Source organism: Rhamphochromis longiceps, linkage group LG7 (genome assembly GCF_057381845.1).
Source record: "Rhamphochromis longiceps isolate RC_006_pf linkage group LG7, R_longiceps_female_GT1.1, whole genome shotgun sequence".
Taxonomy (NCBI): Eukaryota; Metazoa; Chordata; class Actinopteri; order Cichliformes; family Cichlidae; genus Rhamphochromis; species Rhamphochromis longiceps.
In genome coordinates this window covers 60,343,308-60,366,134 of record NC_140563.1, presented here as the reverse complement: position 1 = coordinate 60,366,134, position 22,827 = coordinate 60,343,308, and the positions used below count along the sequence as shown (strand labels likewise).

At 42.0% G+C, this 22,827-nt stretch overlaps 1 protein-coding gene across 1 annotated transcript; it reads left to right on the top strand.

Moving 5' to 3' along the window:
* The first annotated feature begins 234 nt into the window (after window positions 1-234).
* ano10b (anoctamin 10b) lies at window positions 235-22,231 on the top strand. The gene is made up of 16 exons (XM_085414654.1): window positions 235-659; window positions 771-833; window positions 2,461-2,723; window positions 5,270-5,443; window positions 6,339-6,476; window positions 16,012-16,128; window positions 16,299-16,415; window positions 17,711-18,049; window positions 18,142-18,324; window positions 18,474-18,529; window positions 18,617-18,691; window positions 19,018-19,182; window positions 19,364-19,555; window positions 19,631-19,768; window positions 19,847-19,963; window positions 20,054-22,231. Exons 3-16 carry the CDS (start codon window positions 2,468-2,470, stop codon window positions 20,075-20,077), a joined length of 2,091 nt encoding a protein of 696 aa, XP_085270780.1. The 5' UTR covers window positions 235-659; window positions 771-833; window positions 2,461-2,467; the 3' UTR covers window positions 20,078-22,231.
* Window positions 22,232-22,827: the final 596 nt, after the last annotated feature.

Here is a 22,827-nt window from a genome sequence, read left to right as displayed (position 1 = left end):
CTTTTTCCTTCCCACTTACCCCAATGCTAAAGTGATTGTTGGGGTTCTCTGTATCATTGCAGGGTCTTTACCTTGCAATATAAAGCACCTGGAGGTGACTGCTGTTGTGATTTGGCGCTATACTGAATTGAATTGACTGATCCAGGTTGAGAGAATCTGATTGGCTCCAAATTTGCATTAAAACCTTACCCACGCATGCTCTGTGTCTTCAATGTTATGGTTCTGGTGTTGTAGGAGGACAACAACAAAATCTTTGTGTCAGCAGCCTACTGTGTACACTTCTGTGTGCCTCGTGTTTCTGTTGCATAAGATCCTGTTTCTGTGTTTTCACAGATTTACTCACGCATTTCTTTTTCAAGACTTTATTCTTTGGAATATTCAAAGCCAGCGCTATAGGTTAGCTTCAACCCCCAAACCGTCTGAACATCTGTAGGTTTGTCTGTTTTTAACACAGCAGCAGAGGTGCAGTAGGACCCTGGGGTGCGGCTGCAGCAGTGTAACCGTGAGCAGACAGGAGGGAGGAGCCTGAATAGAAACCAAACAACCCTCCACACCCTGTGGCCTCTGGGAAGTTTCTCCGCATTCCTGCAATAGATTCAGACACACACACCTAAAAATTAATAGACAGGAAGCTGGAAGGAACCTGAAGCTGAGGCTGGGTAAGTGTGTGCAAGGCTGAGAGTGTGCTGCTCTTTTTCACAACAGCTCATCAGTTGTTGCCTTCATGTCCACTGTTGTGTGTGTGTGTGTTTGTGTGTGTGCTGAAACAGGAGTTTGGAGGGGCTACTGCTTTAGGACTGGAGACCAGAACCTCATCATCCCCGCCCTGCCAGGTGCTGTATTTTCCTGACTCATCCTCTGTTTTACCGCTGAATGCTTCTCTGTCACTTTCCCCGCCTGCACAAACATAACTCAGTCACAGGAAGTGCTCTACTGCTTTCAGTTACGTCCTCACTAAGCGTATCTCTTGGTCAGTGTGTGTTCAAGTGCAGATACAGTGAAAATAGAGGAAGCTATTTTTCTTTAAACGTTGTTAGAGCTGATATAACCACAGCTTCCACCCAAGAAACTGCAGCATTTGTAGGAAGTTCGTATTTTAAGAGTTCACCAAGTAACTGAAATGACAGCCAAAGCATGCAGATGTCTGCAAAATGACGTGGTGAGCCTCACATGCAAATCTAAAACCTCCCTTGCTTGCCTGGTAGTTACCATAATGTAATAGCTGATGCATAAACATACGCTAGCAATAAATAAGCTGTTATATTATTGTACTCATGGTGTAAATAATGCGTTGTAAAAGGTCTCAGTGGAGTCACTTAATATGATAAATAACACGCCTCCATCTTGTCCTGCATTATAAAAAACGCTGCATTTAACTTTATTTATGCTACTTTTGAAGTATATGTTTAGTTAGATACTTTATTGATCACAGGAGGGAAGTAATGTGCTACAGCTGCAGGATGATATTTGTGTGCAGTCTCATGTCTCACAGGTATGTTCACCTGTCACAGAAACAAGAGTTATGATTCAGTTTTAAAGTGAATGGTAGGAATGATTTCCTGAAGCATTTGTCACTGTAGGGCTGGATCAGGTGACTCTGAATCCTCCCTTAGTTACACTGCAATAAGCCTAGGCTGCTGGGGCTTCTGGGGGTTTCCCATGATGCACTGAGTGTTTCTTCTTCACTCACCTTTTTTTTCTCCACGTATTATATGGGTATACACACACACTCTGCATTTAATCATTAGTTATTATTCATCTCTGGTTCTCTTCCACAGTATGCTTTTGGTCCTGTCTTCCTCCCCTTCTTCCTGTTAAAAGGGTGTTTTTCCTTCCCACTGTCGTGAATTTCCACTGTGTGTTCTGGCTTTCTCCCACTGTCCAGATATATGTATGGCGTTAATTATAATTCTAAAGTGCCCATGAATATGAGGTAAATAAAGTTCTGTATGTATGTGTGGTTAAATGTGACTTGTGTAGTCTCTAAAGTGTTTTGAGTGGTCAGTAAGGCTAGTCTGCTCACAGTAACAGTGTTAACACACAAGTATAGCTGAGGTTGATACAAATGTCATTAGTTGTGTGTGTATTTAGTCACCAATTAAATCTGAAAAATAACTTTTTGACCTTAAATGAAAAGTTGAGGATCAGTGTCTGTGAGCTGTCTATAGCTAACCACAGCCTTGTGATCTTTACAGGATGCACATGCTGAAACTTTAGCCTGCTGGCGGTTTTTGTTATACAGTCATTAGGCATTTATCCTCTGGGTACGGTTAATTTTGTGGCGATCACCATGATCAGTCTTCTTTACCTCTGGAGACCGTGAACAGTCTGTCACAGTTGTCACTGCTGACCCTTGAGCCACGAAGCTAGTGTGACTAAATAAGGGGAATAAGGTGGCGATGTTAGCACTGAGGGTAAGAGCACCAGTTAACATACCGTTTTATTGTCATTTGTGTCCAGTCTTATCATGAGTAAGGCAGGCGCTGATGAAGGTGGAGCTGGGGGCTGCGGTGATTCAGCCAAACAGCTGGAGGCTAAAGATGAAAAAGGAGGAAAGTTGCTGAGCAAACCGTCTGCTGGATCCGGCTGGACCAAAGTGAGCTGCCCCTGCTGCTTCTCAGAGCGGGTGGAGCCGCTGGTTCTGGTGAAGCTTGGCGGGAAAGTCGGCCCCGAGACGAAGCGCTGGCTCATCAAGGTGATTGGAGCTCCTCAGAAAGATGGAGGTGAGGGCTCAGATATCAGCAACAGCACAGAGCTCACTTCAGTTTCTGCATCGATTGGAAACTCGCTTTCAAAGAAAAAGCATGCGGATCAAACATTTATGAGGATTTCTCTTGTGCCAGGAATGAACGTAATAGGAGAATCATTTCCAGGAAACATTGCTACTCTTTAAACATTTGATTGAATTTGCATTTCCAAGCTACATGTCAGATAAATGCATTTAAATGACTCCTATGAAAATGTCTGACATGGCTGCACAGAAAGCATATGCCAGCCATAAACCACATGTCATATCAGATAAACACACAGACACAAAGAAACTACTCTTTAAGATAATAATATTTATGTTCTTTCACTTTGTTATCATTGTTATGGCAACTAAAGATGTTTGGACGAATGGATAAAAACTGCTCTGTCCACGACTCTTTGCAGTGTTTTGTGTTGAAGCAATGCTATGCAAACTAGACAAACTCATCTCCACATAACACCTTACTGAAATTCTAGCAGGGACCACAAAGTTGGGAAAGGTTGGGGAAATCTGTATGAAAGGATGAACATTCGTGCTTTATGGTGCAGCGAGAAAAACCAGTTTTATTATTAGACAAGGATGGCCTGAGTAAGTACAAAGTGCAATTTCTAAATTCATTTATTAAAGGAAAAAAGTGGCCTTGTGTAAAAAGGAACTGCCCTCTAAACCCAGTAACTGGTTGTGCCACCTTTGGCAGCAAGAACTTCAACAGCATTTGCGATAAATCTTTCAGATTGGGACAAAAATTCCTTCAGCAATCTTCAAAAAGCCCCTTAAAGTTCTGCTTTTGTCTAATCAGTCCACAGAATATTTCCCTAAAATATTTGGGAATCATCAAGAGTTTTTTTTTTTTGGCAAATGTGAGACGAGCCTTTGTCTTCTTCGTGGTCAACACTAGCATGGATGCAATTTTTGCCAAGTCTCTTTCTTCTTGTTGAAACATGAACTCTGACCTTAACTGATTCAAGTGAGACCTGCAGTTCTTAAAATATTTGTATAGGGCTCTTATGTGACCTCCTGTGAGTCGTTGATGTGCTCTTGGAGTGATTTTGATTGGCTGGTCAATCCTGGGAAGGTTCACCGCTGTTCCACGTTTCTTATATCCGTGGTTCTCTGGAGTCCCAAAGCCTTAGAAATGACTCTGTAACCTAGGGGTAGGCAACTCCAGGCCTCGAGTGCCGGTATCCTGCAGGTTTTAGATTGCACCCTGGGTTAACACACCTGAATCAAATGATTAGTTCATTACCAGGCCTCTGGAGAACTTCAAGAAATGCTGAGTAGTCATTTAGCCCTTTAAATCAGCTGTGTTGGATCAAAGACACATCTAAAACCTCCAGGACACCGGCACTCGAGGCCTGGAGTTGCCTACCCCTGCTGTAACCCTTTCCAGTGCCATTGTTTTTCAGTTATTTATTTAGATCGTTGCATGATGCGTTGCTTTTTTTAGATCTTTTAGCTCCTTCACTTTGTCAGACAGGTTCTATTTAAATTATTTCTTGATTCGACAGGTCTGGCAGGCCTGGGCGTGGCTAGCGAAAGTGTACTCAATGTTAGGTTTTGTATTGTTGATTGTCATTTATGCTTAGAAATATTTAACCATATATGCTTAGAGGTGTATAATCAATTGTGTAGTGATAGGATGTGTGATCTTTAGCAGGCTGCAAAGGCTTGGTGTGTATTCCACACTGGAATGCACACCTACATCCTGGGAGCATGGGAAGAGGTCGTACCTTGTCTTATTGTTTTATGGCAGGATAAACGTGGCTTTATCTGTTTTAGGCCAAGTGCCTTTTGTTTAGATGAACTGTTGGACTTCCAGACCAGCAGGTTTAGGGAAGTTATTTATGGGGTCACACTCTGACCCCACACACACACACACACACACACACACACACACACACACACACACACACACACACACACACACACACACACACACACACAGGCAAGGTACTCTTTGTTTGTATGTAGACGTCATATGTTAATGAACCTATGCATATTCATGTAACCTCAATAAAAGAGCAGTGTTACGGGGGAGCGGACGAGAGCAACTGGGGTCAAGCGAAGGAACGGCGTTTGTCCGGTTCTCTCCCGTGCACGAGAAACATGAAGAACTTTGCCTACTTCGTGTCTTGCTTGCTGTGTAATTATATTGTCTTCAACGTTCCAGCGAATAGGTTCAAGCTACAAACATATCACTCGGCTTTCCAAGAAATGGGGTTAATCACAGATGATTTGTGATTTACTTTTTTAAAATAGATTTTTTAGATTTTTTTTCTATTAATAAATAAAATCATAATTTAAAAAGTGCATTTTTTATTGACTCAGGTTATCTTAATGATCTGAAATATGTAAATGTGACAAATATGGAAAAATTAAGCTATCAGGATGGGGAGGAGATGCTTCTTCGCAGCACTGCACGTGTTTTAGACTGAATTGATTCTCTCATTCCTGAGTGTAAGGATGTTTAAGGTTTTTCAGCTCTTTGTCCCCGTTTAACCATTGCTTCACTGTGAACAGGTGCTGCATTACTGGCCCACCCGGGTGAGGACGCCAGCGGTGATATCATCGTGGTCTCGGCCCCCCGCTGCACGTTACTACGAGCCGCTGAAGAGTTGGGTCTTTGTAAGACTTACCGCAGCGGGGACATGGAGGCCTTCTCCTACAATGACAGAGACAACTTTAAAGATTCAGGTGCAGTGGAGCAGCTTTGGGGGAGCACACTTTACATGGTTAAACAAGACATTAGGAAGTACCCTGTAGAGCTTAGGGAGACTTATTAGAGCACTGTATCCAAGAACGATTTAGGAATATCCACAATTATTTATTTTGCATGAATTTCCTCTCTAATAGTAGCTTCCTAAAAATAATAAAATGACTTGCACAAACACTCTGGCAGGTGTTCACAGTACAAAGTCCAGTCTGTGTTCTTTCATTACTCGTGTGGGTTCAAAGAGCATTCGAACAGTTGAGTGAGCTTCTTACTACTGTGCTCAATTTGAGCTCCTTATTTTTCTTCGTGGATTCCACTACAGTAGCTTTGCATGATGCACAGCTCAAAATAATCCTCATTTGTCTGCTGTTGCGTCTTGATGTAGCTCTTTCACTTCAGCAAGCAGTTTCAGTTCCTCAGTTTGACAAAGCTGTAACAGATGACAGAAAGTCAGGAAAAGCATCATGGGTAAACGTTGAAGCGATTCCGACTGATTTTTGAGTATGCTGATTCAAAGGATGATAATGGAAAAACATTCACCAGTCTACTTGAACCAACTGAACCATTAGAAAACACTTTATTGTGAAAAGGCCAGCTAATGCATTTTTTGGATGTTTTAGCATGACAGCGAGGGTCATCTGATGTTACAATCTGAGCTTGACCTTTTGCACAAATCTCCTGTATCTGCTTAGATTGATCTTTTATAATACCTTTAAAACTTTGTTAAACTGTGCACTCACGTATTGTACAAAATAAATGTGGGATTTCATTAAAATCTTCACTATTTGACCTTTAAATGCTTTCTGGGGTCAAGGAAAAAAAAGATTAATCTCTATGTGCGTTTGTTTAATGCATCTCTGTTCATGTGTGTGACAGATAACATGGAGGTGTTTCTCACGCTGGCGGAGCGACAGTACATAGTGAAGTATGAGCTGGATGGACTGCGGGTGCAGAGGGACCTGAGGATACCCGGCCTGCCTGAGAGCCGCATGCTGCAAAAAAGAGACAACATCTGTGAGTGTGGTTTGTGCTTTTGTCATGTTTTCAGTGTGAAGAAACAACATCCACGTGTGTGTTAGTAATTTTTCTTAAGTCATTTATCATCATGGTGCGTTTGCCAGGACCCCCTTCCAGCTGTGGGCTAATACAGCTGCAACCCTACAAAGGTTTATGGATTTTCAAGGCTTTCATGACTTAATTTGTGGCTGGTCTAATAATTAGTTTAGTTTGTAATTAGGGATGGGTATCGTTTAGGTTTTATCCGATACCGGTGCCAAACCGGTTGATAGGTTTGTAGCTTGAACCCATCCGCTGGAACGTTGAAGGCAATATAGTTACACTGCAAAGCAAGACACAAGTAGGCAAGCTTCTTCATGTTTCTCGTGCACGGGAGAGAACCAGACAGGCACCGTTCCTTCGCTTGACCCCAGTTGCTCTCGTCCGTTCTCCCGTACCACTGTTCTTTTATTGAGGTTACATGAATATGCATAAGTTCATTAACATATGACGTCTACATACACACAAAGAGTACCTTGCCTGTGTGTGTGTGTGTGTGTGTGTGTGTGTGTGTGTGTGTGTGTGTGTGTGTGTGTGTGGACTGCTGATCAAAGGGTCAAACATCCTTGGTCAGGAAGAGGGTAGCCTCCCCCTCACCCTAGATGGTTCATCCTAGATAACACGGTGAGGAAGTCCTGCAGTTCATCTAAACAAAGAGCACTTAGACTAGAACAGACGCAACTACGTTAATCCTACCATAAAACAATAAGACACGGTATGACCTCTCATGCTCCCAAAGTGCTGTCTAATACACACAAAGTTTGCAGACTATCAATGATCAAAACCTCTACCAATCTACAACTAATTACAAAACTCTAAGCATATATAAGTAAATATTTCTAAGCATAAATGACAATCAACAATACAAATCTAACATTTCCCCCCTTTTTGACCTTTATGCTTGAAAAGTTCCCAGGTATGAATACCTCATGTCTGACAGTTTCAATGCAAACATTTTTATACTCAGCATACGTCAAATCACCCTAAATTACTGAAAAGGTACACAGTTCAACAAATGTATAAGCAGTTATCCCATTCCTCATTGATCTCATCTCATGGCAAACTGCATCCTATGAGCAAACAAAGAAATTGTTAATTTAATAGTGAAAATAAGAAGATAACATTTTCAAAAACATCCCAGCTTGGTGATGCTTCCTCCGGGTGTGCACATCACATGTCTCTCTGCAGAGTGGTTTAAGCTCTGCAGGGCGTCATGAATGTCTCTTCCAGTTGTTTCCATCACTGTCCATAGGACCAGAGTCCAAATGTATGTAGAATAAACATTCAAACATACCAGTTGGTTTTGTTGTTCGTCAACATGGGTCTCAGCTATTTCCAAGCTGCAGACCTCTCAGCACTCCAGTTTTATGGCCTCTTACCAGCCCCCATCACCTGACTTCAGACCTTCGTCTTGTGAGGGGGATATTTATGACTCCTTAATTGTCCACGCTCTGCAGAAAAAGCTCTCTGTGGAAAGGGTGCTGGGTTCCGTCATCTTACTGCTGTTATGATCCCAGCAGCCTTCAGAGTGTCATCGTATGCACAGTACAGTGGCACAGCATTAGATGATGTTCATAGGAAATTGCTGTCATCACCACCATAGCTTCTGGTTCCTGTGCTTTTCACAGAATCATGATGTCATCCTCGAACTCCTTCTGCGCTGTCGATGGAGCCCTCATCCCTCGAGTTTTCATATCCCAACGCTGCTGAAGATTTAAGGCAGAGCACGTCGTACACCTTAATTGTCTTTCTCAGCGTCAATATTGAATCTTTCATTTTATTTAAAATCTTGCTGTGGGAAGTCTCCTCTTGATCTCCTGGAAGCTCTCTGTGTGATGTCTGCTGTGCTGAAGATGATCTCTGATCCTCCTGAAGCCTCTCTCCTGGCCTCAGCTCCCATCCTGTGGACGATCCTCTCAGGCACTCCTTCTCGTCATGCATAGTCCTGATTTTGGGCCTGCTGGATCTGTCTCTCTTAGGTGAGAGTTGTCATGTGTCCATCTCCTCTGCCTTCCTCCTGGTTCAGCTGTTTCCGGCACCAGCTGGGGTCCTATAAGGATGAGCGTCGTAGTCAAGGTAACCAAGAGGGTCCTGGTCGCACACAGGTCCGTCACGCCTCGCACTTGGTTGCCCTAGAGTTGATCAGAGGCTGGAGGTTGAAGTGCGAGCTTACCCTACGGGGGCTCAATCAGCACTCCCCCCTCACCACTGAAACAACCAAGTGTGAGATTTCTCTATTGTGCTGTCTTGAGGGTGCCGGGGTTTCCTGGGCCCTCGACCTCTTGCAGTGGCTCTGATAAATCCAGGAGGGTCTCTCGCTATTTTGCAGGCAGTTAAAATGGTCCTTGCTGTGGCTCCAAGGTCTGATCTCATGATGGGCCCCAACCAGCTTGACCTTTGACCTCAACCACTGCCTGGTCCTGTCAGCTATGCGCTTCTCACTGGGCCTCTGAAGATTTCTCAGGAGATTACTGCTGCACCTGTATTTCCTTGCTAGGAAGACAAACTATTTGGAGAGTATGTCAACAATCATCAAACCACATTCTTTAGTTCAGTGAACTTCACTTATAGGCCATCAAAGCCTCATCTGAACATGGGTGCACCACTTGCATAGGTTTAATATTTGTAAATAAAACGGCTAATCACACAAATCACTGCAACAATAATAAAAAACATTGTTTAATGTTAATCCTTGGACCCCTCCTCTTGACGCATGGACACACCCATGCGTCAACTCACCAAACCTGGATTCCTGTCTTAAAGAAAAAGATTAGCTAGATCATATCCCAGGCAACATCAGGGCATCTCCTCCCCTGGAGCAGCACCACCCTGGACCTATAATCCTGCAATAAAAATGTTAGTGTGTTTTGCATAACACCTGGCTCTGCCAGGAGCCTGCATACACACCATCATGGCCTGGAAAGCAAAATCTGGAAGTGAAATCAAACGTCATACCTGTAAACAATTATATCATAAAAGTAATAAGCATTCAGCACTAGCAAGACAAGTGTCATGTGCAGGTTTTCTCAAATCAGTAAACTACAATTATTACCATAATTTGCCTCAGACATGGATCATCCCATGTACTCAGTCAACAGTAATGTAATCAGTGACTTCTCGTAAGCAAAGTCACTCCACTCATATATTATTTATGGGCTCAAGAGTGGCCAGCAAATGAGCCCATATTAACTATTCCATAACACCGCATCTCTTATTTGTTTGTCTCATGTCACTTGTCCGCTTCTGCTGAATCTTGTACATGCAGTCTCAAAAAACAAACATTAGCAACACACATTGATTGTCCTGGTGGGCAGGCGTCGGCCATCCACATTCCAGAGGTGCCATAAAAACACCATAAAGTTAGCCATCCCTAGCTGTAGAAAGAATGTCATACACATATAAACCCAGAAATCCTATAGTAAAAAAACATTAAGTAATCCTCTTATAAATCACATGATCAAACACATGAAAAACTGCAATGCTGTAGAAAAGAAAATGCAAATGTTAGCGCTTGCGCAGGCGTATTGCATACTTTGTCACCATTACCTCTGTAAGCAACACAAGGTAGTGAATAACACACACATAGTAAATTCACAGACAGAGAAAATGGCATTTAAAAGATTAAATCGTCATGCAACCTCGAATGTTGCTGTCATCTTTCTGCTCCTGTAACAAAAACACATAAAATCATCCACCCTTTTGTCCTGTCTAGGTGGAGGTTAACCTTGAGTCGTGGTCAAGTCCTGTCAGCTTTTACCAGTCAGTCAGTTTGTTTTTATTCTATTTCCATTCATTCATTCATTCATTCTTTCTTTCTTTGCTGATAGTGGAACCTATCGTCGCATTTAGTTTCCACTCTCAGCAAAATGACGTCATTTCAAAAAGAAAAAGAAGTTTAGATAGGATTACATCGCTGAATCCTTTTTAGGACAGGGACTCTCATTTAATATTGTCCCAATAAGTAGCTTTCTCCTGAGTCCATTTCAATGTGGAGAAAACTCACTTGTAACAGCTTTCTCGACAGGTCGTATAGCACTTTTAATTCCCGACGTGCAGATCTGCTTAAAGAAAAGAAATAGACAAACAAAATCAGTGCCTGTTCAAAAAATAAAAATGAAAAATAACAGAGATTATCAAACAAAACTTTCAGTGCACTGTGAAAGTATCAAAATAAAAAGGCCTTGTTAAGTCATGACACAAACTCCTCATCAACTTCACAACAGGAGAAGAATCATCAGCTAGATTCACTCCAAACCAACCATCAGCTGCACAACTCACAACATAAGCCTAATGTCTTCTTTAACTTATGAGTTTAATCACCAGGTCTGTGCTCTTCACTCATTTAGGCCACAGATCTATTTTATTCAGTTTTCCTTTTTTCCCTTCATCATAAAACATGTGACATGCTGTCATGCACTTCACAAAAGAAGTTTGTTCTGACGTATTCAGAGTTGTGTATCTAAATACAGGATTCACTCGCACATCAAAACAGGAAACTCAGTGTTTTAGAGTCTCCACTCAACACACAACAAACTCCAACACATCTCATTCACTCGTGCTAGAATTCAATCACCTTTCATTAATCTAAAACCGATCAACTAATTTGCATATCAGCTATTAACCCACTAAGTTGACAGGACAACAGAAAAGCATGTTCAAAATAGTATCACAAAAGACAATTTCCCTCATACAGTAAATTACATGTGCTGCCTCAATCAAGCAGGAAGCTTCTCCCAATTTACCATTTTAACAACTAAATTTATTGTCTGATCACTGGTTGGTCAAACCAGGATCTTTTTTCCCACAAAAGTTAAACTGTTGTCCTGCAACCTGGAGAGTCAATTTTTTGCATTGGATAAATTCAGTATTTAATAACAAGTGTCTGCTAAATTGACACTATTTTAACACTGATGAAAGATAACAAGCTAATTTTCATTGCATGGGTGTTTGTGCCTTTCCTACACATTTCTCTGCTATTATTTAATCATTTCTTAACTAATGTGCTATGAGTCCACTGGTCTTTGCATCACACTAAGTGACTTGGACAAGATGATAAACAGACTCACATGCTGAAGATGTTGTCTAATCTTCATGAGCTCTCTTGTGTTTGTGTTAGTAGGGTTAATGCATGTTCTGCTTGTGTGTGTGATTTTGTATATGATGTATATGTTTTTTATATTTGCATATATCCAGACTCCTTCTCAATTTTCCAACTTAAGCAGTCAGTTTTCTTTTCCCCAGGTTTGCTAACCCAAATTTTGATTTCCCACATTAAATAACAGCATTCCTCTGTGTTCTCACCTAGTCTTCTCACTCTTTTGTCCTCTCCCACTTCAACAGTCCAAACAGCCGGCAGTTCTCCTTCAGCTTTGTCCTGTGTTCCACTGTCTCTTCTTGCCATTTTACTCCACAGGTGGCAAATGTCAAACTCCAACTGTTCAGTTCTCCTCAAACGTTTTCTTCACATGCACAGTGAAGTTGCAGCTTGTTGTAAACACAGTGCCATCCATCCGATCAGTCAGGATGATGGGTTTGCTCTTCTTCTCTGATGCTGTTTGTCCACATTGCTGCTGCTTTGCTGGGACTCTTTGCTCAGGACTTGCTGCTGTCTCTTTATCATGTTATTGCTTTGGAGCTGCATTCCTTGTCTTCAGGGAGGGGTGAGAGCTTGCTTGCTTGTGAGGTTGAGAGACACATGGCGCTGTAAATAAGTCAGCCAGAAACTTGGCCTGCATGTTTCCAATGATGTTAAACTATAACTTTCTTCCGACTGCTGCATGTGGAAAATTGATTCAGGTCTGCTTTTCACCTGAAAGTGACAAACTAAGACATTTCATTATTATCATCACTGCTTAATCAACACACATCTCTCTCTCTGTGTGTGTGTTTTTGTGAACAGTCTTTTCTTAAAAGCAGAAAATGAAATTGTAGTTGTTTTTGGCTGATCAACACAAAACCTTTTTCCTATGATTTTTCTTTTTCACTCTTTTTTTTTTCTTTTTTTTCGTTACAATAGCTGGTGACCTGCAGAATCACCGCTCTCACTCACAATCAAAGGCAATTACTTTTACACAGCGCACAAAAACACTGTGACGTCAGACACATTCACACTCACTTTGTCATCTGCAAAAATAAATCACATGGCTGATGATATGTGCCATGGTGATCCGTAAATATGATCACCAGTTTATTTAACTATTTTTCAACCCATCAAACAAATAAACAAAAACATGATGCTGATGTTATGAACACTCTACACACAAGTCAAGATGCAGGAAAACTGCTCATGGAAACGCTGCACACTCCAGTTATCACAGTTATCCTAGCTCTGTTTCCCTCTCTTTGAGTAGTTCTCAGACAGCTCTTGATCTGATAATGTGTAGCTTGCTCATCAGCTCAGAAGAAAAAGAAAAAAACGCAACGCAACATCACACAGTAGTTGCATGCTCTTCCCACAGCGGCAAAGTCTTACACTTTCATATTCAACACAGCTTCTCCATCACGTACTTTTAGATGTTTCATACAGGGTTCAGCATATTAGTTGTTTTCACAGGTGTGCGGTATATCTCAACAATGGCTCATAATAAGACGACAGTCTTTCACACAGGTCAAGTGCCTCTATGCACTTCATTAGCTTAAATATTTATCTATAACACTTCACCTCATATGTCATTGTACTGAATTTGAGCAACCACAAGCTTAATGTAGATTACTTTTAACAACTATCCACCTAAATTAAATCTATGGTCTGGCACACAGGCTGTTGTCGATCAGGGCAAGCTAAAGAATAAACATTGTGTCAGCAAGGGGTGGGGGGAAAGCCATTCACCAGAGCATATCTTAAGTGCTGTGGACTGGCCTTCTCCACACGCTCTTCAAGGCTGGTGTGTTTTCTGAAAACTTCTAACATTTGAATCTCTTCCATTTATAAGCCTGCGATTAACCGCACGGCTCAGGTCCGCGTGACCGCGCTCGCGTGAACCCGCGCAGCTAAGGAGCCATCGCTCTCTCTCTTTTTTACATAAATACTTTGTGCTGCCAGGAGCAAAGTCCAGCACAAACGTCTGTCTCCCTCCGACTCACTCTTGGTTGCTTAGAAACCCATGATAACAACAGCAGTCGGTGTCACAGACCACATGTTCTGCTCCGCACACACTCACACAACAACAACAACAACAACAACGACGACGACAATGACAACAACACAAAATAGGCCTACTGTCCAGCACAATCTGGACCCCGCGGAACCTCTCAACGCCTCACAAAGTGGCGGAGAACTCACCTCTCGCTGCACAAAGTAGCAAGGAACCTCTTACCCCACAAAGCGGTAAGGAACCTCTTACCCCACAAAGCGGTAAGGAACCTCTTGCTGCACACAGTAGCAAGGAACCCGGGTTTCGCTCCACAAAGCAGCGAACTTCTCAACGCCTCACAAAGTGGCGGAGACTGCACAACGACACGGTTATAGAGTCGGCCTCTGTAAACTTACTTGGTGTTGCTTAGCGTGTAATATCAGCATCGAATCCCGCCGATCGCCATTCATCGAGGAGAAAAGACAGACAGCGAATCCACAGGAACTTCCTGGCTGACGTCAGTCTTTCAGCGTGTCCCTCCTCCCCTCGGTGAATGCGATTCCAGGGCTCCGGCTCTCGAAGGACCAATTAATGATAGGTTTGTAGCTTGAACCCATCCGCTGGAACGTTGAAGGCAATATAATTACACTGCAAAGCAAGACACAAGTAGGCAAGCTTCTTCATGTTTCTCATGCACGGGAGAGAACCGGACAGGCACCGTTCCTTCGCTTGACCCCAGTTGCTCTCGTCCGTTCTCCCGTACCACTGTTCTTTTATTGAGGTTACATGAATATGCATAAGTTCATTAACATATGACGTCTACATACACACAAAGAGTACCTTGCCTGTGTGTGTGTGTGTGTGTGTGTGTGTGTGTGTGTGTGTGTGTGTGTGTGTGTGTGTGTGTGTGTGTGTGGACTGCTGATCAAAGGGTCAAACATCCTTGGTCAGGAAGAGGGTAGCCTCCCCCTCACCCTAGATGGTTCATCCTAGATAACACGGTGAGGAAGTCCTGCAGTTCATCTAAACAAAGAGCACTTAGACTAGAACAGACGCAACTACGTTAATCCTACCATAAAACAATAAGACACGGTATGACCTCTCATGCTCCCAAAGTGCTGTCTAATACACACAAAGTTTGCAGACTATCAAGGATCAAAACCTCTACCAATCTACAACTAATTACAAAACTCTAAGCATATATAAGTAAATATTTCTAAGCATAAATGACAATCAACAATACAAATCTAACACCGGTACTTTTGAAACGGTGTTGGTGCTTAAACGGTGCTCAAACCGGTGCTTAAAGAATGGAGAACACAAAATTGGTCCAAAAACCTCTCATGTTCAGCTGTTTTTTTTGTAAAAATATAACAATGTTAGCCTTTTCTGCAGCTATGGGGCATATATGGTATCACTCTTGGCTGGAAGCAGTGCTTAAACAATGGAAAAAACACAAACTTTGTCCAAAAACCTCTCATGTTTAACTGTTTTCCACTTTTTCTTTGGTCATTTTAGCCTTTTTGGCCAGGGTGAAGGGAGTATCTGCCATTAAACAAGAAGACAGCCGCATGTAACTACGATGATGTTTGCTAGTTCACCTTACATGCATTAATGTAATAACGTGGTTAGCCTACTCAACGTAAATTACACACCAACAACATTAAGCTACTCACGCAGAGAAGAACGGCTGCTGCTGCATCATCATCCTCATCATTTCTGCTACACTGGCAGGGTCCGATAACCGGCAACCCACCCGCAGTAGATGTGCTCGGTGTGAGGTCTCGCAGCAAGCTATCAAATATGGCGCATTTTTTGGCTTTTAAAAAAAAACCGCTATGCGTCGCCAGGTGTTTCATCGGATTTGAGGTGTTACCTCCTTTGACAGTATCACAGTATCACCTTAAAGCACTTGTTGCAGGCTGCTGAGTTTACATATTTTGCTGTGAAGTACAGCCATACTTTTGACCGCTTCACCTTGGGCATTTTTAATCTGTAGCTCTGCTCTAAAGGAACGTACGTACCTGGGCCCGCCTACTATCCTCAGAAACATAAAAAGATTGGCTAGAATTCAAAGTGTATGACATCTCAGGAAAAAAAAGCACCGAAATAAAGCATGTGCGCTGCTTTTCGGTCTGGTTACTACCGTTTATGTTACTACCGGTACGGATACCGGTACCCATCCCTATTTGTAATGAACATCACTTTTGCTTAGGACCTACTTTTAGCTGCGGCTTTATGTGCAGTTATTCTTCTTTGGTTTGTGGGACTGGCATATGAATGGCAAAGTTTCTCGCTGATCTGAACTGCTTCCCTCAGATGTGCTTATATGTACAGTTTAGGGATTATGATTATTTTTAAGTCTTCAAGTCATCCTGGGTTGAAGAGATTCGATGTGATGACACTGAGTGATGTTGCAGGGCAGAAGCTTTCCTCAGCCGGTGTTGTTGTGGACACGTTTCCCCTCCACAACCGAAAAAAACTGAAGGACCTCGGTGAAGCCTGGTACTCGGGGAATCAGCTGGCTCAGCCACTTGGTGGGTGGAAATACAACACACTGCTTTTAAGCTTGCGTGCAGTTTTGTTCATTCAAATAGCTGTAAAAATCTTACATTACATGCATTTGTCACTCCTGGAACGTATTAAGATTCATAATCGATGGCTGCGTGGATGTGCTCACACCAGATATTTCTGTCTAACTTATTAGATTCAGTCAATGACTATTTTGGAAGCGCTGTGGCGTTTTACTTCAGCTTCCTTGATTTCTACACCTGGTCTTTGCTCACACCTGCAATACTGGGCCTGGCCATCTCATACTTCTCAGGTAGGTGTGTGGATTTATCCACATATGGCCTTTATGATGTATTTGGCACTCAAAAACAACATGCTTATACAGTTGCTTGCAAAAGTATTCGGCCCCCTTGAACTTTCCCACATTTTGTCACATTACAGCCACAAGATGAATCAGTTTTATTGGAATTCCACGTGAAAGACCAATACAAAGTGGTGTACACGTGAGAAGTGGAACGAAAAGCATACATGATTCCAAACATTTTTTAAAAATTCTCTAATTCTCTAATTATTACTTTATATAATGGGCCACTTATAATATATGATATATATTTGTTCTTTTTGAGTAATAGAGAAAAACTGTCCGAAATAAAGGACTTTATCTACTATAAAAGAGGTTTCTTCAGTTCTAAAATCAAATGGTGGAGAGTCAAAGCCCAGGTGGGCGTTGTCCCTTAAGAGGTTTGTTGACCTATTAATCATGTGACTTGACACTGGAGCCAAGGTGTGAAAAAAGGCATGAGTCATTAACAGCAGCGGTTTCGGGTGAAGTCGCTGTGAAACCGTGCATCACCCTGTCATGTTACCATTTGGTTTTAGAACTGAAGAAGCCTCTTAGATGAGCTGTGAAACGTCTTCACGAAACTTAAAGAAGTCCAGTTGCTTTCTTTTCAAGCTCCTTAGACAACCATGAGAACCTAACACAGACAAAACAGTTATGTATGCAGTTCCCACGGCCAGTAATTAAACACAAAGCACAGTGGCAGACCCTTTTTACTACATTTCTTTCTTCTGTTGGAAGTTTGTATTAATATTTAATAGAAACATGTCAAGATGAGAGTTTACTTTTTAAGAATTATTTCAGAAACCAGTTGTGGAAGTTTTATGGTGATTTTTATTAGTTGTTTTCATAAATTGTAGTTTTCAGGTAAGAAATATGCTGTTTTACCATATACAGTATAAAATACTGTGCTTCAAAGAAGAAAACACCTACACAGAATTGTCTTCTGTTCCTACCCTCATCCCCCTGAGCCTGATTCTGCCCGAGGTTACTTCCTGTTACTTCACTGTCACTGGAGTGACTCGAATTGACTTAAAATACAACTAATGCTCAAAGTAAATGTTTTCTGTAAGAAGAAGTGAACTTATATGAATTGGAAACAGTCTGAAGCAGGACTGTTGTTGGCTTTTTCCCACCTTTTCATTAAAGTCCTATCTTCTCCCACAAAGACCAGTGATTCCAGACTGATTAAATCCAGTTATTAAACATGAGATGCCCTGCTGTATGGATGTCACTGACAGGACACAAAACTCTTCCTGTCATCACAGGTGAGGTTAAGAAGGAAATGGTGGATTCGGTCTCGGGATCGAAGGTCATAATTAATGATGATGACTCAGGACCGATGATCAGCGGCCACATGCTTCAGGCGATGTTCAGCATGATCTGGTCCACGGTGTTCATGGAGCTGTGGAAACGCCGGAGCTCCTCGTTGTCGTACCGCTGGGGGACCATGAACCTCGCAGAGCGTTTTGCAGAGCCTCGGCCCAATTTCTACGGTGACCTCGGCGTAAACCCCGTTACAGGTCGCGTGGAGCCTCTTTTCCCTGAATGGAAGAGAGACCTGCGCATGGTGCTGGTGTCGGTCCCAGTTGTGGGGCTGTTTCTAGGTAGGTGCAGAAATGTTTTTTGCTCTATTTTCTCTGATTCTGCAAAGATTTAGCAGTAAAAGATGAAATGCCTGTCCCGCCTCCTCCTGCAGGGCTAGTGGTACTCGGTATGATGTGTTTCTACTGGGGGGAGGCCCAGGTGAAACAGCTACACAAAGACTGGAACTCCCTGCTGTCTCAGGCTTTGCTCTACATACCCTCAGTGCTTCACATCGTTTACACAAACATGCTAGGAAATGTTTACAGGAACGTGGCGCAGAGTCTGACTGAATATGGTGAGTGAGACTGAACTGCAAGGAGAATACAGACCCATGAGTTTGTTAATGCAGTGGAGATGTTTCTCATTTGAACCGTATGTGTGTTGGCAATTTTTAGGATAGAAATCCTGCACATTTAATGAAATGCTTTTACTGCGTCCCTCTAGAAAACCACAGAGAGGAGTCCGCCTTCGAGAACCATCTGACAGCCAAGATTTTGGTGGTTAGTTCCTGCTTTCCTCTCCTTTTGAACCATTATCTTATAAAGTACAGGGATTCCTCTTTGACAGGTTCTCCTTTTTTCCTTCAGTTCACCTTCTTCAACAATTTTGCCGTGCTCTTCCACATTGCCTTCTTCAAGCAGGATGTGCCCCTGCTTCGTAAGGTAACCTACGTCTTGCGCATTTTATGGTAGAAGCCAAAAGATTTCATTTAGAGTTTCTAACTCCGCCCACCTGTTTTGTAATAAAATCTTTCTGTTGAACATTACATATTCTGTACAGCTATTTCAGTGTCTGCTAAACAGACCCATTTAACTGTGTAAATAAACTGAAAGAGATAAGCAAGCTATAACTGCAAAAAAATGATTCTATATAGAAAGAAGGGCAGTGGTCCTAATATGAAGCTCTGGGGAACTCCTTTAGATAATCAGTGGAAAAGTGGAAGAAGTAAAGGGTGGCAGAATTATATTCCTTGTTTTACTTTCTTCAGCGCCTGGCGTCTTTGTTGATCGTGAGTCAGCTGGTTAACCAGGTGACAGAGGTGGTTATACCTTTCCTGGTGGACAGATTCATCAGCGCCCCCCACAGGACAGAGAGTGAAGATGACCCTAAGGAGGACAAATTCCGGAACCAGAGAACCCTGCCTGTTTTTCCTGTGAGGATATAGAAAACATTAGGCATGCACTGATAGGGTGAAATATTTAAAATATAATCTGGCCAATAGCAACTAAAAATATTTTTTCAGGACAGTATCAGTGAATAAAGCCAATAAATACATTATAAAACACAGTTTGATTATAATACACTGAGAGTGATAGCTTCCTGTGGTGTCCCAGGGCCTGTTTGCAGAATATATAGAGCTCCTGGTGCAGTTTGGGTATTTGAGTCTTTTCTCCTGCGTGTATCCTCTGACGGCCGTGCTGCTGCTCATCAACAACATAACGGAGATCCGATCAGACGCCTATAAGATCTGCAACCTCTTCCGCAAGCCCTTCTCCCCTCCTGTGGCTAACATGGGCGTGTGGCAGGTCAGCAGGTCAGAACCTTTGTCACGCTCGTCCCGTTTATGAGCAAACAGTTCACGTTGTTGTCTCGTGTCCCAGGTTGCCTTCGAGGTCTTGAGTTTCGTCTCTGTTATTTCTAACTGCTGGTTGCTGCTGCTGTCGCCACGGTTACAAGAGCTGTGTCGCGAGGGCGGCCTGAGCAGCACGAACGTCCTGCTGTTGGCTGTTTTTGGGGAGGTAAGAAGAGAACTAAACAGCTAATCAAACACATTTCTGTGTATACCCCTGACATGTTTATCTTCGTGTGTTTTGCAGCACGTGCTGATCTTAATCAAGTTTATTATGGCAGCCCTGATTCCCGATGAACCCGACTGGATCAGGAAGAAGAGGGATCAAATGGAGTACACATCCATGCAGGCCCTGAAAGAACAGGTTAACGCCATCTCCACTGACTTCATTGTCTAGCATTTTGGTGCACTCCTTCATCCATATGACATAATTTCTTTGTTTTTCCCCCCTCAGAAGCTGCAACCTGAAGTGTCCTAACTGTGTTTCAAGGTTGATGGGATGGTTCTTGATGTCATTGGAGGCCACCATCTTTAGCGTTGTGTGGAACCCAGCAGGAGAAAAGTAGTGGATCTCCAGCGGGGCCCACGATGTTTACTGCTGTGCCCCTGTGTGATCCCAAAGTGTATCTGCAGCTCTTTTCTCACTGATTAAGCCAATGCTTCTGTGATGTGCACACTTTGAAATGCATCTTCATAATATCCGTGCAATTGAAACAGCAGCTAAATAGTTTATTAGACAGCAAAGGGAATGTAACTGTTACGCTGCAGGTGAAGGCCAAAGGTATTTTTTGCAGAAACCCTCTAAAATGTAATTAGAACTTTCGCCACAAGGTGGCAGTGTTTTATAAGAAAATTTTAGAGTAGTAGTCCAGCCCAACCAGCATCTTTAGCGTTGCTATCTTACAATTTGACTCCTGATTAATCTAATGTTTTTCTTTTTTTAAAGCATGGCCTGTGCTTTTCTAGTTACCAAAATAGGTGGGCAAGTAAGATAGTAACACAAATTCAGTGTGAATGTTGAGCTAACTCTCGCTTGAATAATTGGATGACACACTAACTCGCTGTACCATCTTGTGGTTCAAAGTGGTATTACAATTGAGCGCAGCGAAGCCTTAATTTCACTTTATTTGATATCTCTTCATCGTGATACATATACACAGGGATTTAAGTGGGCTGGATCGATCCAGCATATGCCATGGACTTGTAACATCATAGTCTGTTTACAGTTTTAATTGCTTTTTAAAGGTTTTACATTATTTTTAAATTGTTGTGTTTTTACAAATAGACTGTCCTACAGTAAAGCAGGTTTTTTTTTTAAAGGAAAATGTATAGAGCATTTACAATCAATATTTAAGAAAGGCCACTAGCAATTCTAAAGATGGGCAGTACACTTGGCAATATTTTTCATGGTTTTCTCTCTGGGGTCTTCTTCTTCTCACTGCTGCCACCTGGTGGTAAGATGCAGTTTGGGATTCATAGTTGGCGACTGTATCTTCAATGGAGTAAATATCAAAAACCAACAATTGTCCATGAAAAGTTAGCCTTTAAAGCTGCTTGAATCAATACTTTGAATACATGCTTGTCTACATCCATGATTTAAATGCTCATCCATGTTTACAGTCCTCTAAAGGCACAATTCTAAATAGATGCTAATGTCACTGTGTGCTTGCTGGATGTTTAAATTAACTTTACAAAGAAACATTTTTTGTGCCGACACCAAAAACTGATTTTTGCAGCTTTTAAAACCTCCAGCTTGAACTTACAGCTTGTATTTTTAGGAGCGATGACAGGTGAGTTTAGTGAGTATTGGAAGCGAAAAAGCAAAACACAGTGGTGTATTTTGCTAAATGTACTTTTATGCAAAGGACCAAATAATAGGAAATACTGTGGATACTCCCTTGAAGATACTGTCAACACGACAACTATAAAAGCTACTTTCAACTGTTTTCTTGTCATAAGGGATCACCACAGCAGCTGCCTTCACAGCTGATCTCACAATTTTACACCAAATGCACTTCCTGACATTTAGCATGAGCTAAATACAGTAAACTGTGTACCAATGTTTGCACTGAAAGCAGTTAGGAGCAACCAAAGAATCGCTATGTGCTTTGCTTTTAGAAATGCATTATTTTTGTATGTGTGGGATTTTTACTTGCTTGTTGAAACCTTGTAGTCTCTATCACTATACGAGTGTTATTGCACTGTTCAGTGCAGATTAATCTGAGATATTATGAGAAATGTGCAGAACGTGAAGCCGCTAGGGGAAGCCCACCATGCCCTCTGCACATGCTGAACAGTGGTGTCTTGTTCTTAGATAAGTTATTGTATTATTTTTAGGCGTTAGTAGTCTTTTCAGCCACCAGGGGGCACCACACGTTTTTATTTTACTTGCATGCAGCTTTCCACAAGCCTGGTCCCTGCTGAAGGACTGATTCAGCAAAGGTGCTGATAGATGGTGAGAGTTTCTCAAGAGGCTTCAGGTGCACATGTACAATCCTGACACTAATCGTAGGCCTGTGTGTGTTTGTGTGAAGTGGTCACGAGTTAATGAAAAGAAACTTTTAGACAAGGATCGGAGTTTCAGCTCTGACCACAGCATTTGCTGGCTGTCTCAATAAACTGACAGAAGGAATTACTTGTTGTGAAGTTCTTGTATTTGATTATATTGATCACCAGAAAACTAACGGACAACAATCTGGGCTCATTTGTGCAGTTTGTTTTCCTTTTTCTGGATCGTTTAGAACTAAACAAAATGATGGGAATATTTGATAGACACAATCATACTCTTGCAAGAAAAAGCACACAGTATTCTTTGCATGGTGCATTTTTACTGTGAAACAACTATGTAAAGCTACATGTCCACATCTTTGCAGTAATGACACTAATATAATGCTGACAACATTATGAGTTGCATAATAAATCTTGTATTTTATTATTTTAGTAACTCAGCTGCTTATAATGTGTAATTATAATATTTGGTTAGCACTGCTCCCTCACAGCAGTCCTGGGTTTGAATCTAGTCAGAGGTCCTTCTGTGTGGCGTCTCCTTATGACTGTGTGAGTACTTTCTGGGTAACCTGGGTTCTCTTGATAGTCCAAAAACATGCATGGGGTTTGGTTGCCTGTCTCCTCCCCTGACCCTTAATTGGAAAATTGAAGTTTGACTTATGTCTCTGAAAGCCAACAGCTGAGGGCTTGAAAAACAGAAAAATCCTGTATTTAAAAGTA

Coding starts and splice junctions, on each gene's coding strand:
- ano10b (XM_085414654.1), top strand. CDS start 2,468: ATGAGTAAGGCAGGCGCTGATGAAGGTGGAGCTGGGGGCTGCGGTGAT. Junction 19,183..19,363: donor GAACCCTGCCTGTTTTTCCT/GTGAGGATATAG, acceptor GTGGTGTCCCAG/GGCCTGTTTGCAGAATATAT. Junction 19,964..20,053: donor TGCAGGCCCTGAAAGAACAG/GTTAACGCCATC, acceptor TTCCCCCCTCAG/AAGCTGCAACCTGAAGTGTC.